The 13,361-nt window shown below is 39.5% G+C and overlaps 2 protein-coding genes across 12 annotated transcripts in view; both read right to left on the reverse strand.

The window, feature by feature from the left end:
- Positions 1–45: 45 nt before the first annotated feature.
- LOC135802343 (cold shock domain-containing protein E1-like) lies at positions 46–7,301 on the reverse strand. The gene is given in 9 exon segments (XM_065315916.1): positions 46–2,089; positions 2,370–3,966; positions 4,053–4,264; positions 4,331–4,414; positions 4,416–4,528; positions 4,645–4,824; positions 4,884–5,206; positions 5,261–6,415; positions 7,245–7,301. Coding segments are annotated over 8 exon segments (2,766 nt in total). The 5' UTR covers positions 5,349–6,415; positions 7,245–7,301; the 3' UTR covers positions 46–1,920.
- Positions 7,302–8,416: 1,115 nt separating this feature from the next.
- LOC135802259 (SCY1-like protein 2) overlaps positions 8,417–13,361 on the reverse strand; it is a 31,342-nt gene continuing 26,397 nt past the window's right edge. For 2 of the 11 annotated variants that reach the window (XM_065315819.1, XM_065315818.1), the window contains exons 14-17: positions 13,022–13,084; positions 12,351–12,368; positions 11,531–11,677; positions 8,417–10,292 (exon numbers count right to left, since the gene is read on the reverse strand). In XM_065315819.1, the coding sequence (XP_065171891.1) occupies positions 10,266–10,292; positions 11,531–11,677; positions 12,351–12,368; positions 13,022–13,084 (255 nt within the window). In that variant the 3' untranslated portion in view covers positions 8,417–10,265. Of the gene's footprint in view, positions 10,293–10,460; positions 11,678–12,350; positions 12,369–13,021; positions 13,085–13,361 lie in introns of those variants that run through there. The other 9 variants (XM_065315813.1, XM_065315812.1, XM_065315814.1 and 6 more) reach the window with 8 other exon arrangements.

The raw sequence follows: 13,361 nt of genomic DNA on the forward strand, positions 1-13,361 counted from the left end.
CTATATGCAACCCTTCAAAGCATAAAATAAACAACGCATTGGCGATTCGTTTTCAAATTTTGGTTGTTTATTGGTAGGTAATATTCACTTATATTTATTTTCCTTCGAAATAAAAAAGAATTTACAATAAGAAAGATAATCCACATGAATCGTATGTTCCTCCAGGTTTAGTTTCGCTTCATTTTACTTGGTTTCGTATTGAATTTGCTTTGTAATCGTTCGAGTCGTTTTAACTGCATCGCAGTACCCACAAAAAATCTTTACAAATGTAGAAACGCGCGAGGATGAAGAGGAGAGTAATTAAATACAAAAATTAATTAAAACAAAAAAATTCGCATTCTAAAAATGAAAATAAATACTAATCGATTCTTAATAGATGGGGAAGAGAGAAAAGGGGAGGGAGGAGTTTTAAAGTCGTCCTAATTTCCTAAACTTTTTACAAGTTTCAAAGTTTGATCATGCATTTGTTTGACGTTTGATGAGTGACCGAATGGGTAGCTTTTTTCGTTAATATCGTTTACATTGCAAGCAGATTAAAATTACTGGCCCTTAATTAATATCCATAAAAAAGTAAAAATGTTTGTACTCTACGAATTTCTTATTTGGTGATTTTGGGTTGCAACCGAGTGAGTAAATGCATCAAAACGTGACAAAGTAAAGACTAATGAATTAAGATTCGATGCATTTTCTCACGCTTGTGTCATGCGTTCGTTCAATTCATTCATCGGAATCATACAATGTTCGGTTTGTGTTTTCTATCGCTAACATGATGTACTGATGGCTTCTTTTGAATCATATTTTTTTTGTCTTTTTGTTTTTTGTCTCGAGTTGTCTAGCTGGACATATCACTATACTAACATACAAATATTACTAAACATTTTCCTAGAAAAACGTCGCGATGAAACTCAAAAACAGTCATCAATTTAAACGCAAACGCAATCGAAAAATTTCTTGGCCATTTTGTTTCCAAAATAATGTTAATTTTGTTCAATTCATTTCTCGCTTCGTAAAACTGGGGATAGCTATCACAGAACAGTTGCAAATCAATTTACAAACATTTTACATACAAGTCTATCTACACATTTGTTTCCACGAAAGAATTTCAACGTTTTTTCTGAGGTTCACGTTCCGTACTCGACCAAAAACTTTTGAGAATTCGTATCAGTTGCGAGCGATTATAGAGATAATTGCGGGTACTGCACACATAACACAAGTTTGTATCAAAATCAAAATGACTGTTAGCAAAAACGTGTTTCTAACTCATCGACAAATCGATGAAACAACTTGTCAACGGGGCGCATTTTATTTATTTAATTTTTTTTTTTCATTTCTTTTTTTGGTTTAGGTTTCTTTCCCATGTACTTTTTTTAGCGTTTGCTTCTTCTTCTTCTTCATTTACATGTTTAGTTCACTTATCGATGCAGTCTTCTCTATAATTCATATATCGCTAATACCTTAATTTGTATAATCCTAATTTAATTTTAATTAAATTCATTGTATGCATATTTGTCAATGTTGTTTCTTTGCGTTCATTGAATCAATGATTTTTGTCTCTGAATTTTTTGGTTTCCAATCAATCAACAAAGCAAGTGTTTCTCGTATTTGTTTTTGCTCTTCTTGGTGGTTGTTTTAGTAATTTTATTTAAGCGTTACTTTTTTTTTTGTTTGTCTTTAACATCATCACTTATCTACGACTATTTGTGTAAACAGAAACAGAACGAACTCAAACACCGTTGTAGTTTTTTTTTTGTTGTTTTGTGTATGTGTGTGTTAAATCTTTTTGTTTTAAGTTAAATTGCTGTTGTTTTTCGTAGGACGCTTTTGTTATTCGTTTGCTGCGAATTGATACTTACTGGTATTGAAACTGGTTTTCGTTTATTTAAAACGTTTGTTTTGCCTGTACGTTTACATTGCCCCCTTTTATTCGGTTATCGTGCCGGGCAGTCGCAGTGAACGCGCGTCGAGTGCGAACCCTTTCGATCCATCCGGCCCCTTCGGCTGTCGCATGACGTGTAGTTTCGGGCCGGACTCCTCCATCGAGATTGTACGTAGACGACTAATCAGGCGCTCTGGGCGGGCTTGGACATCACTAAAAACACAACAAAAATACAATAATTAATACACTGAAATAAACTACACTTAAGTGTTTACATGTTTGTGTGAAACACCGCCGAAAGGATGAACCAATGAAGAGGAAAAGGAAAATTGTGTAAGGTACGCGTTTGGACCATTACGTCACTTGACAATTTACAAAAATATGACAAATGTCACATAAACAGTAACCAACTATTCTTGACTCCTAGAAATTAGTCAATATTAGTATGGTTACTGTTTATTTACGATCAATTTTGTTTTTCTCTCGGGCTTACCTCACTTTAACAACATTACACGCAGAAGACTTTCCACTCCGTTGATTCGTAACTAACACAAATTCGACCTGATCACCGATTTGAAGATTGACATTGTCTTTGACCTCAGACATATGAAAGAACAGTTTCTTGCCCTCTTCGACCTCGTACGCCAAGAAACCGAACTGTCCCTTGATGGCATCGACAGTGGCGCGGAGTTTCTTGCGTACTGCGATGATATTTGCGGCACGACCGGTGGAATCTACTTGCAGTTGAACAGCATCGCCAACTTGCAACAGCTCGCGTTTATTCAGCAAGCCCATGATACCAAATTCAAACTCCATCGGTTCCTCCTCGCTATCCTGATCCTTATCCTCGTCGTCCGGTTTAATACGTATCAGGCCCGAGTACTCGTTCTGATCAGGATTCACCGAGCGCAGCGGACGCACCACAACACCCTCCAATACTTCATCGGTGACTTTTGGTAAGACAATTGTACCCTTCGCAATAACTTTCACATTTTCGGCAGATGAACATGTGCCGGAATTACCACGTGTGCCCAGGTTGTACTCCACTTCCTGCCCCAGCTCCAAGTTGTTCGTGTCGCCGTCAAAGTTGGAGAAGTGGAAGAACACTTCGCGGTCATGATCGACAGTCTCGATGAAACCGAAACCGTCCTTGAGCGCAGCGACAAATCCTTGATACAATTGCGAGTTGTTCGCGCGTGGTGTCGCATGCTTTGTTATACCGTTCGTTTGCGCGCCGATTGCCTGCTGCACCACCTGCAGCTCGACAGCAATCAGCTCTTTGGTGCGCTTTACAAGATTGATACTAAACTGCACTTTATCGCCAAGGCGCGGAAATTGTTTCTCGCAGTCTTTGGAATAAAATGCCACGGTTTTCTTGGCGCCGTTGAATGTATAGGTAATGATTCCCGACTCAGCATGCGGCGCCTCCCCGTTGCTCGTTTTGGTGGGACTGCGACTCGCCCAGCTGCTCGGGATGTCCTTCGTTACGGAGCCAGTGAGATTACTCTCAATGCGCGTCTCAAACTGCACGGTGCCAGCCGGCAACGGTTTCATTCGGATGGCGCTCTGGCGATTGTTGGAGTATGTGCTCGACTGATCTTGAATGACGGTAAACTCATACTCTTCACCGACGCGTATCTCACGTTCAACGTCGAGCACCTCGTTGAAGTGGAAGAAGAGTCTGGGGTCGCGTTCGGCACACTTGAGGAAACCAAAACCGTCCTTGACAGAGGCAATTACACCCTGTTCACGCTTCTCGCCTGACACCACAAAACTCTCATCCAGCAGCGAGATATTCGTGGCTCTGTTAAGTTGATCACGGCGATCAGTGGCGATCTTAAACTCAACCCAATCACCATGCCGCAGAGTAAAATCACCGCGTTGGTCTTTATCGCCGAATGAAATTTCTACCTCTGAGTGGTCCGGAGCGCGGTATCTAATGCGTCCAGGCAGTGCGTCGGTCTGATGGCGCAGATTCGTGCCGCGGTCGAGCGGTTTCAGAACCTGGCCACGCATTATTTCGGGTTTTAGGTCTTCAAAAATCACCGTGCCGGTTGGTAAGCGTGTTATGTTGCATGCTACTTCTTTCCCTAATAAAACAGAATTGAAACAATATTAAACACGTATTAAATTCGTTTAAAACAAAAATTTTAACTAGTGATTAGTCGTACGTGACTCACGTTTCTAGTTTGTATAATAAATTCGACATCATCGCCCAACCTGAGTTCTTCTTTTATTTTGGCCTCTGAGAAGTGGAAAAATATCTCCTTGACAACGTCGGCGCGTTCGATGAAACCAAAACTCTCCTTCATTGAGCACACGACGCCCTGATACTTGACTGGATGCGCTGGATTCTCCAAGCGGACATGGCAAGCGCCCAAATTTCCACTAAAGACAAACACATAACTTTAAATTAAAACCCAACAAACAAAAAACGGCAGTTATTCCACTTACCGATGATTGGTGGCAATTTGAAAGCTGACTTTATCACCGGAACGCAGTGTGACGTTGCCCTCAACATCATCTTTGGTGTAGGGAGAAAAAGCACTCGCCGCGGTTCTCATAACTAATCCGGCCCTGATTATCGCCACTAGAGCCTTCACCGCGTATCTCGGTGGTCACCGTGCCAGTAACACGTTCCTCACTCATCACCTAAGCATAGAAATGTGTTAAAACATATGGTGCAATCATGTGTAAACTGAATGTAGACCACAGTAGAAAATGCACAATCAGCTAATGTGATAAGCGTAGAACAAGCAATTACTCACGACTTCGGGTGCAATTTTCGTCACAGCGCTGGCAATTGGCTTCCCGGTGCGTCGGTCGTAAGTCATTTCAAACTCAACAGGATCGCCAATCTTCAGATGTTCTATGTTGCCGGTAAACTGACTGAAGTGAAAGAATAGACGCGCCTGCCGCTCACAACACTGGATAAATCCGTACGAGTGCTAAATATAAATCAAAGTTGAGTCAGTCTTATCAACAACAAAATAGTGAATGAAATTACCAGTAGTTTTTCGATGATACCCGTCTCCCGCGTGCCTTGATTCGCCGAGTTGGAGTCATTGTAACTGGACGCGCTGCTGTTGCCATTGGAAAAGATCGGCGGTGAATCACCGGCGCTGTTATACGTGTTGTTGCTGTCCAGCGAGAAAGTGCCAATAGTCGGGAAGCGACTAGTACTAGTGGCGCTCGCCGAACCAAATAGATTGTTGCTGCCGCCGTTGTACGTCGACGCCGGCTTGCTATCCCCCAGCACGGGGAACTCCTGTCCGTACCACGAACGCGTGTTGTTCGAGGTGATCGAGTGTTTGAATGCTTGATTTTTACCTGCAATATTGTACATCTAACCTAACAATTTCAAATGTTTCAACAACAACTCACCAGTCATTGGTTTAAAGTCGATGATGGCAGAGTCCTGATTCATGGTGTCCGGCGGCTGGAAGGTCTTCCACTGGGGATTCGTGGACATAGTCCTAGAAATTCCCGCACCGGCGATGGTTCTGCTGCTTCAGTCTGAACGTTGTGTGTTTTGTATGTTTGTTTGTTGAATTATTGGTTGCGTCGTTTTTTGTTTTTCTTAAGTTAAGTGAATATCACAGAATGGTTATGGTACCTTTCCCCTTTCTCTCCTCCTCAAACCCCCTCCTGCTTCGCTTCGTTTGCGGCGGCGGCCAAAAGAGCGTACCACACAAAATTATGTTGCTTTTTAACTTTGTTACAATAGTTTTGTTTTTTTATAATAGTCAATATGGCAGCTGTGCACCGCAACAGCAATTAGTTAATTGGTTAATGAATGCATCAAATCGCGGTCGAAAACATTCGTCTGCGAGCAATGCCGCAAACTCGTCCTCACAATTGGTTTACGTTTTGTTTTTCTTCTTTGTTTTTATGTTATGCAACAAATTAAATTATTTAACTTTTTTCGAACGTGTTTAACTCTGCTTGATTAATATAGTTAATTTTTCGAACTTACTGGAAACGCCGTTTGTGTGTTGTTGTTTTGTTTGCAACTTGTTGATTTGTTAAATGTGTTAATTTCTTTGCTTGCCTGGTTAAATCTTTTTTTCGTTTGTTTGCATTTAGGATGATTTCCGCGAGTGACGTTTGCATTTAGCGAAGAATCGAAATCAACGTTGGGGGATGTGGTGACTTGAATGAAGTAAAAACAGCTACGACAGTCGACACCGAGTTGCGTAGAAATGGAAACTGAAATGGTTGAACTAAAAATCATCAGATGTCTTCAATGCGTGCTGGGTCTGGATTGTGCCATATACTCTCATCACAATGTCGCGCAATTTCCTCTTGAATCCTCTTTAAAATCTCTCGCCGCCCGAACGATGTGTTGACGAACTGGTTAAACTTTGTGTTTTTGGTTGCCTTGTGTCTTCCGTTGCTCTTTCGTAGTACAAATTGGTGAATCGTTTTGCAGTTGATTATTTGAAGGAATTGTTTCAAAGGCCAGTGGTTTGCGCTGAATTACAACTCGGGTTACGTTCAATTTTCTAATCTAAATTTTGAGTTTCTTAGTTACACAAGCTGCAAAAGAAGAGCATAATTAATATTACGTTAATTAAGATCGATATAGAATTCGCGTACAATATGTTTGTGCTATTGGATTAATGTGCACATTCACAGTACCAAAAAAATGCGATAATTTATGATTTACACAAGCAGCATGACTGCAATCAAAATGACAATTTAACAAAAACGACGTCGAAACAAATGAATTTCGGAAGTGTCATTCATTGAGCTATGATTTTCAACTGTTTTTAGTTCACGAAAAATTGTGTAATGACCTATTTTCCATTTTCCGCTGCATTTTCCAACACGTCTTAACCTTACAAGCGCCGTATTTTCTTTCAATTAATAATTTAAAAATATGCCCTACAATAATGTTTCGGCGATTGCGTATCGTATCGGGCCGCGATCGGAGCGAGGAACATGTGCACTCGGCGCTAACTGGACGAGCGCGAGCCGCCGAATGGAACGAGGCCCGAATTATTGATTTACATTCACTTTTAATAAACATCTCGCGACGATAACTCTTCGTTGACCGCCTAGTACGCATCAAACGATCCGGGTGCGGTATAATAACGCACGTTTCGTTCAATTCGCGATGCGCAATTTTTCATTGAACGATCAACAAAGAATTTCCGTCGTGTAAGAAAGATGGCACAATGATAGCAGACCTCGTAGGGCCGCACCGACGGCGACCACCGAGACGCCGAAATTTGCGCGTTATTTACGCCTCCGCGCTCGAATTATTTATGCGCCACACGCGCCTACTCAATTTCTCTATCCTCATGCGCTTTTTGGTGATGAAATGAAGCAAGTTTAATAAAAATTTGGTAAATTATCAACTCACCACGACACAGCACAGCACTGACGACATGCCGCCATGTTGAATGTCAACATGCTCAAGAAAAACAAAACCTAAACGGAAAACGTAGCAGTGTTGGCAGCTGCAAACACGTATATTTAAAATAAAATGTTTTTACAATATTATAAACGATAAAAACCAATAAAGTAATATTTTATACTTGTTTTAAGATCTACTTGACTATATTAAACTATTTCCCATGTTCAACTAATAAAATAAGCGTAAATATTTTTGAAACATTTGCTGTGGTGGCAACACTGCCTACAGAAATGTGCTTTGTCAGTTGCAATATTTTCCCACAAGGTGGTACCGCTTGTGTTGATTTGGTGTAAACTTGTGTAAAATCATAATAATGATAATAATTGCTTATCACACGAAAACAATTTAAAGATAACGGACGAAGTTCACCCGAATTAAAAACAAGTCTGCCGACAAGTGCACTTATATAAGTAAGTAAATATTCTATGCAAATTTGTAAGAAAATAAACAAATTTATAACCTCTTTCCTCCTAAAATTAAATTTAATTTAAAATTAAAATTTCTAGTGACTTCGCAATGGTCAAATGAAGATAAAGAGGTTCTCCTCCAAGCGTTGAAAACTCACGGAGCTGGCAATATTACAGAAATAGCTAAAGAATTTCCATTTAAAACTCATCAGGATATATCTGTAATGATTAAGCGATATGAAAGAATTGCACACACAAATGACAAAATCTTTTTCAATGAGGAAGCACCAATAGAGAAATGGACAAATTTAATTCGACTAAACTCAGAATATAATACCCTATGTCCCATTGCCAGGGCATTCAAATATATCAAACTATTTGAACACCATGGCAATGATGCTGATAATAATGAAGTAAATATTAAAGATTGTTACGAATTGTTAGCAAATTTATCGGCAGGTGTTCCACCAAAGGAGTTAAATCCAGCCACAAAGAAATTTCTTATAGATACTCTAAAAGAAACAGCAAAAGAAGTTAAAAAGGACCAAAACAAAGAACAAATTCTTGCCTTTTTACAGAATCTGAACTTATCTTCACTTAAAGATGATAAGAAAACGTATGGTAAGAGAAAATCAGAAGAATTAGATGATAGAGTTATAAATCCATTGAAATTTCCTATGAAATTGTTGAAAAAATAAAGAATACTGTTAATTGTTTGACAATTAAAATTCTTATATTTCATCTCATCTTGCTCATGGTAAAAGATTTGACTGAAAGCCGCCAGCATGAGTTTTACATCCGGCTTTCAGCGCAAGAAGCAAATTATTATTTAGAGTTATACAAGTACTTGTGATGATGATGTCAAAAATGATATGCCTGTTTACAATTTCATGTAAGATGCACCAATGACAAATGAACAATGAAGATGAGACTAAACAGTAACATATCACATATTTGACTTATGTTCCAATTGTATTTACTTATTTTATATATATTTATAGTTGTAAATGATATGATTCACTTAAGTTTTAATTTATTGGTTAGGAGAAAGACGCCATTTTGTAACCGAAGCAACGCAATATTATAGTTTAATACGTGAACATAACTTGTGTGATAACTGAGTAGAAACTGATGAAGATTTGATTATACATCTCTTACATTCTTATATCGTAAAATTATGCTATTTACATCGAAGATTGGAAATGTATGTTTATTGACATTGATATTCAAAGATTGAAAGTGATTGCAAGATATTGAAAGAGAGAATGATGACACATTGAGCAAATATTTGTGTGCTCTCGATTTTCAAAATGGCCGCCCAATCGTGAAAAGCTTACAAAAAGTCTTGGAATGTGTGAATTTACTCGAAAGTACATACGTTAGTTGTCAATTGTCAATATTTAGAGTTTTGTATAACATTGAAATTGTTTTGAATCAAAGACGATAGATTGCGAATGTCAAAGTGTTAAAGCTTTGGAGTTGTTCCTCTTAAGACGTACGCTAAGATATGATGGTAAGACATATACAAATTCGGTTTGTCGAACATTTTGGAACGCTTACAAACATCGATATTAGTTATTAACACCCCACACATGCACATTACAACGGGGATATGAAAAAATATTCATTTGTTTTCGTTAAATATATCTTCTCTTCAATCTTCCTCCTTGACTAGGTCATATATATATGCTTTCTGTGTGTGAGTACTTCTGATTTAGTTAAATGCACGATTAGAATATCATTAATTATCATTATTGAAACGTGATTTGTAAGAGAGATTGTCTAGGAATGTACTTTGAAAGAAGAGATATTGATGTGAAATTGTTTGTATGTTAATATGTTGTTGCTTATTCTCGTAATTAATTAATAGTTATTGAGGGCACATTTGATAAAACACGTTCAATTTGAATTGAGGACTGGAGTACATTTTACATTTTATACTGTGTGCCATCAGCAGTGCGCTGGACGAAAGGAACACTTTACAATTTACAATTTTTAGTGTTTTTTTTTTAAGGTTAGAAACTATTTAGTTTAGTTATGAACAATTTTTGATTGCTGTCTGGTTGGAATTATTGAATTGACTATTTGCAATAATTTTCGGGTGATTGTCGTTTCATTTTTTAAAAGTCATGTTAAGCTCGCAAATGTTTCATTCTCAATCAAGGATTGCATTCCAATAGCACTAATGTAAGGTTAGGTGTATGCATGTATACATGGTTGTCTACCATGATGTATAGTTTTGAATAATATTTACAAGCTGTATCCGTGATTCTGTGCAGTAGCATGATTGTCGTTGAGGGATTGCCATTAATCCACCGTGAAGAAGCAGCGACAGCTCGTCTTCTCCTCCTTTTGCTGCCAGAGGTGCGAACAATGATGGCGGCTGAAAACTGACGGCACAAACAAACGGATGCGAAACACAATGGTGCAACATGAGATCTGATTGGTGGATGGTGCTCGGATAGAGAGACGTAATTGTTTGTTATTATTGTTATTAAGAGTTGGTGAGTTGGTTGTGGTGGTGATGGTTTCGGGCGGAGGGCGGTCGGCGGGCGCGCGTTTACTGCCGGCCGGCAAATAGCTGGTACTGGAACATCACACAGAGAAAACAAAACCATCCGATTAGAACGAGCGTGCTCCGCGGGTTTTTGAGGCCGGCTGGCGCGCTCGCTATTCAGCGATGGCGGCTGGTCGACGTTTATACAGTCTTCCAGCCCATACATTTACATAGATTTATTTTGGTTTCATGTTTTGGCACATATCAAAATGATTGATGCACAATCAACACTACTCTCAACCGATTTTTCAATGCAGCAATATTTATAGATGGATTCTACAGCAATCATTTCGAAAGCAGCACATAATGTCAACAAATTTCGTGTATTTCGGATGTTTCTGATGATATGATGGTGGCAACATTCAAATTATTTTTAGTTTAGAATTTGTTTAAAAGTCGTTTAAATTATGTGATGCTTGAACCTTTAAACGCTTAAAATATTTAAGTTGATTTTAAATGGTGTGCAGTGAAAATTGATCGGCTCGCATGCAAGTCGAATGACCGGACCTGTACAAAGGGGGAATCACATGCCTTTATAATAAAGTTTGTACAAAAAAAAGCGATGGTGGCGCCCAGATTAGTTCATGTAAGCCAGATCGTTCGACGCAATCGGGCGCGTGTAGGTGCCTCTGTAAAATTTGCGTTCGCGCAGAATGCGTTGGAAGTAGTTCGAATCGAAATTCGAGTCCTACAACACGAGAAAACATTAATACCCTTCAATTTTCACTGCGCAAAACGCACAAAGCCGTGAAGCAAGATGGCGGACAGACAGTACAACAGTCTCTAAAGTCTATAAAGTCTATACTGATGAGGAAAGATGGCGGCTTTGTACGATTTTGAAAGCATGAAGAATTCAGTAAGCAACAAGTCCCGACAAGGAAAGATTTAAGGGAAAAGAAGAGAAGAGACGGATGAGATAGCGAATGCACGACATGATGACATTTGATAATGATTGTGTGGCGTGGTAGCGATAGTGTCCAAACGTGTATGCGACTAAAATGAGAGTGCGTCAATATTAGCACAATCCACAATGATATACAATCACACGTAATGATATATCTGCGATACGGCAATGAATGATTTTGTTTGCGTTTGTTTGTTTGGTTGTCTATAGTGTGAGTGTGGGTGTGCTGGTATTTTCTATACCACACGATGGTCATACGTACGTACATTCAGCTAAATGTAATGTTCAGGGAGGGACATTTCCTAACCGTGCTACTAGAGAACACTCGGCCGTTGCTCGGTTGGTGTGAAGAGGTGAATCTTACCATGCCGGAGCCAAGCTGCTGCAGCAGGCCCGAGCCCTGCGACCCGCCCAGCGCGGACATCGCCGAGGGCCGCCGCGACCGGATGTTCTGCATGCTGCTCGTTAGCAGGTAGGGTACGCTGCTGCTCGTGTTGGGCATCGAACCGCCCTATAAAAACGCACACACACGTATATCACATCCGAAAACAACATAAAAATACAATAAGATATTTTTTCAAAAAACACACGCGCAAAACAACAAATCACATGGTATTGTTAGTGAGAGTTTGTGATAAGTAGTTATTTTTTAATGTTAAGCTAACTATTAGTTACGGCCCAAGATCAAGTAGAATGGTGGCGGGCGATAACAAAATACGCGATTGTCGGACGGCGGCGAAGCGCTAAGCCGAGCATAATCCGAGCGTGCGGAAACTTTTCGCCGTCGCGCTGCGAAGGGCTTAACGACAGAATTACGTATCGGCGCGCTTCATCAGCTTGCTCGCTCGCAACTCCAAAGCTTAAACTCACAGCCCGCTAGGGATTTGCTCATGATTGTAACCACATTCTACAATGTAACCACAGAGACAAGAAAAACTTGATTTTGGACCCGAAAATTCTTCAAAAAAACATTTAAGCTATTTCTACACAGATAAAACAACATTTATTAAGTGTAAGTTGTGTAGTGACACAGAAAAAAATCAAATAGTTGATGTTTAAGGTTAGATTTACGCTGCCATTTTGATTTTTTTCTTTCGCAAGTTAATATCTTAAATTTTATGTGTTTGAGTTTTGAAAAAGACACATAGAAAGAACACGATTGTTTTCCATCGAGAAATACTCACTATCATGCTCCGTGCAAGCTGAATTAGAGACAGAGGCGGCAATCAAACACAAGTTTGCATGATCCAAGCACGGTCGGACGGCACAAATGAGAATGAGAACATACGAATTCGTGATTAGATTTCGCTTAAACTTTTAAATCAGATACAAACAATTAAATAATTAAACACACCATGATAGGGTTTCAAGAACAACATGGCAGGTACTTAAAAAACCGCTTTTTATCGATGTTTTTATACTAAATTTCAATAAAAACCGGTTTTAAAACACCACTAAACCCTTTTTTGTTCTGAGCGAAAACAAGGGGAATGTTTGGCTTGCGATTAGTACGATGACGAGTTGGGGGGCAGAATGTAAGTCCTTGTTTGTCCTGTCGATTTGGTGGTGGAATTATGGCTGCCGTTTTGCGTGGCACATTATCCATAATTCGATGATGATCATGATGGAGGTGGCAAACACACGAAAGTCAACGTACACAACTGCAGTCCGAGGGGGTTTATGGTGGTTGAATGATGAGTGAGGGTGTGTGAATGCGAACAAGACAGGGCGATGTATAACGCAATGTGTGATTTTATCACTGCATTCGTTTGATTTTCTTTTCATTTTTTTTTGGTTTGGTTTTGATTTTGTTGATACGGTAAGTAATTAGTAATTAGTGGTTTGGCAAACTTACATACGACGACGGCACCGATATGCTCGAGCCCTCGCGGGACACAGAGCTGTACCCTATGGCACCCTGTTCGGAGCAATTCGTATTTATACAGATGTCAAAATTGTAACACACACTACACACACACACACACATCGAGACCACACATTCACACAGTATGAGAAACGCAGTGAGAGCTTAGGTTAGGTTTCGATGAACGTAACCTAACTCTTGATCTTGATTCAAAATACTGAGATGTTTGAAGATGTTTTCGATATTTAGCGCTAATTACACACGTTCAGTCAGCCGCTAGCGCTACACGTGAGTCTACTCGACATCCAACTACCTCGCACTACCCTAGAAA

This window comes from Atheta coriaria, unplaced genomic scaffold (assembly GCF_025399875.1).
Source record: "Atheta coriaria isolate IRGN ID8LTWV9N9 unplaced genomic scaffold, Caltech_Dcor_3.1 hic_scaffold_16_pilon, whole genome shotgun sequence".
Taxonomy (NCBI): domain Eukaryota; kingdom Metazoa; phylum Arthropoda; class Insecta; order Coleoptera; family Staphylinidae; genus Dalotia; species Dalotia coriaria.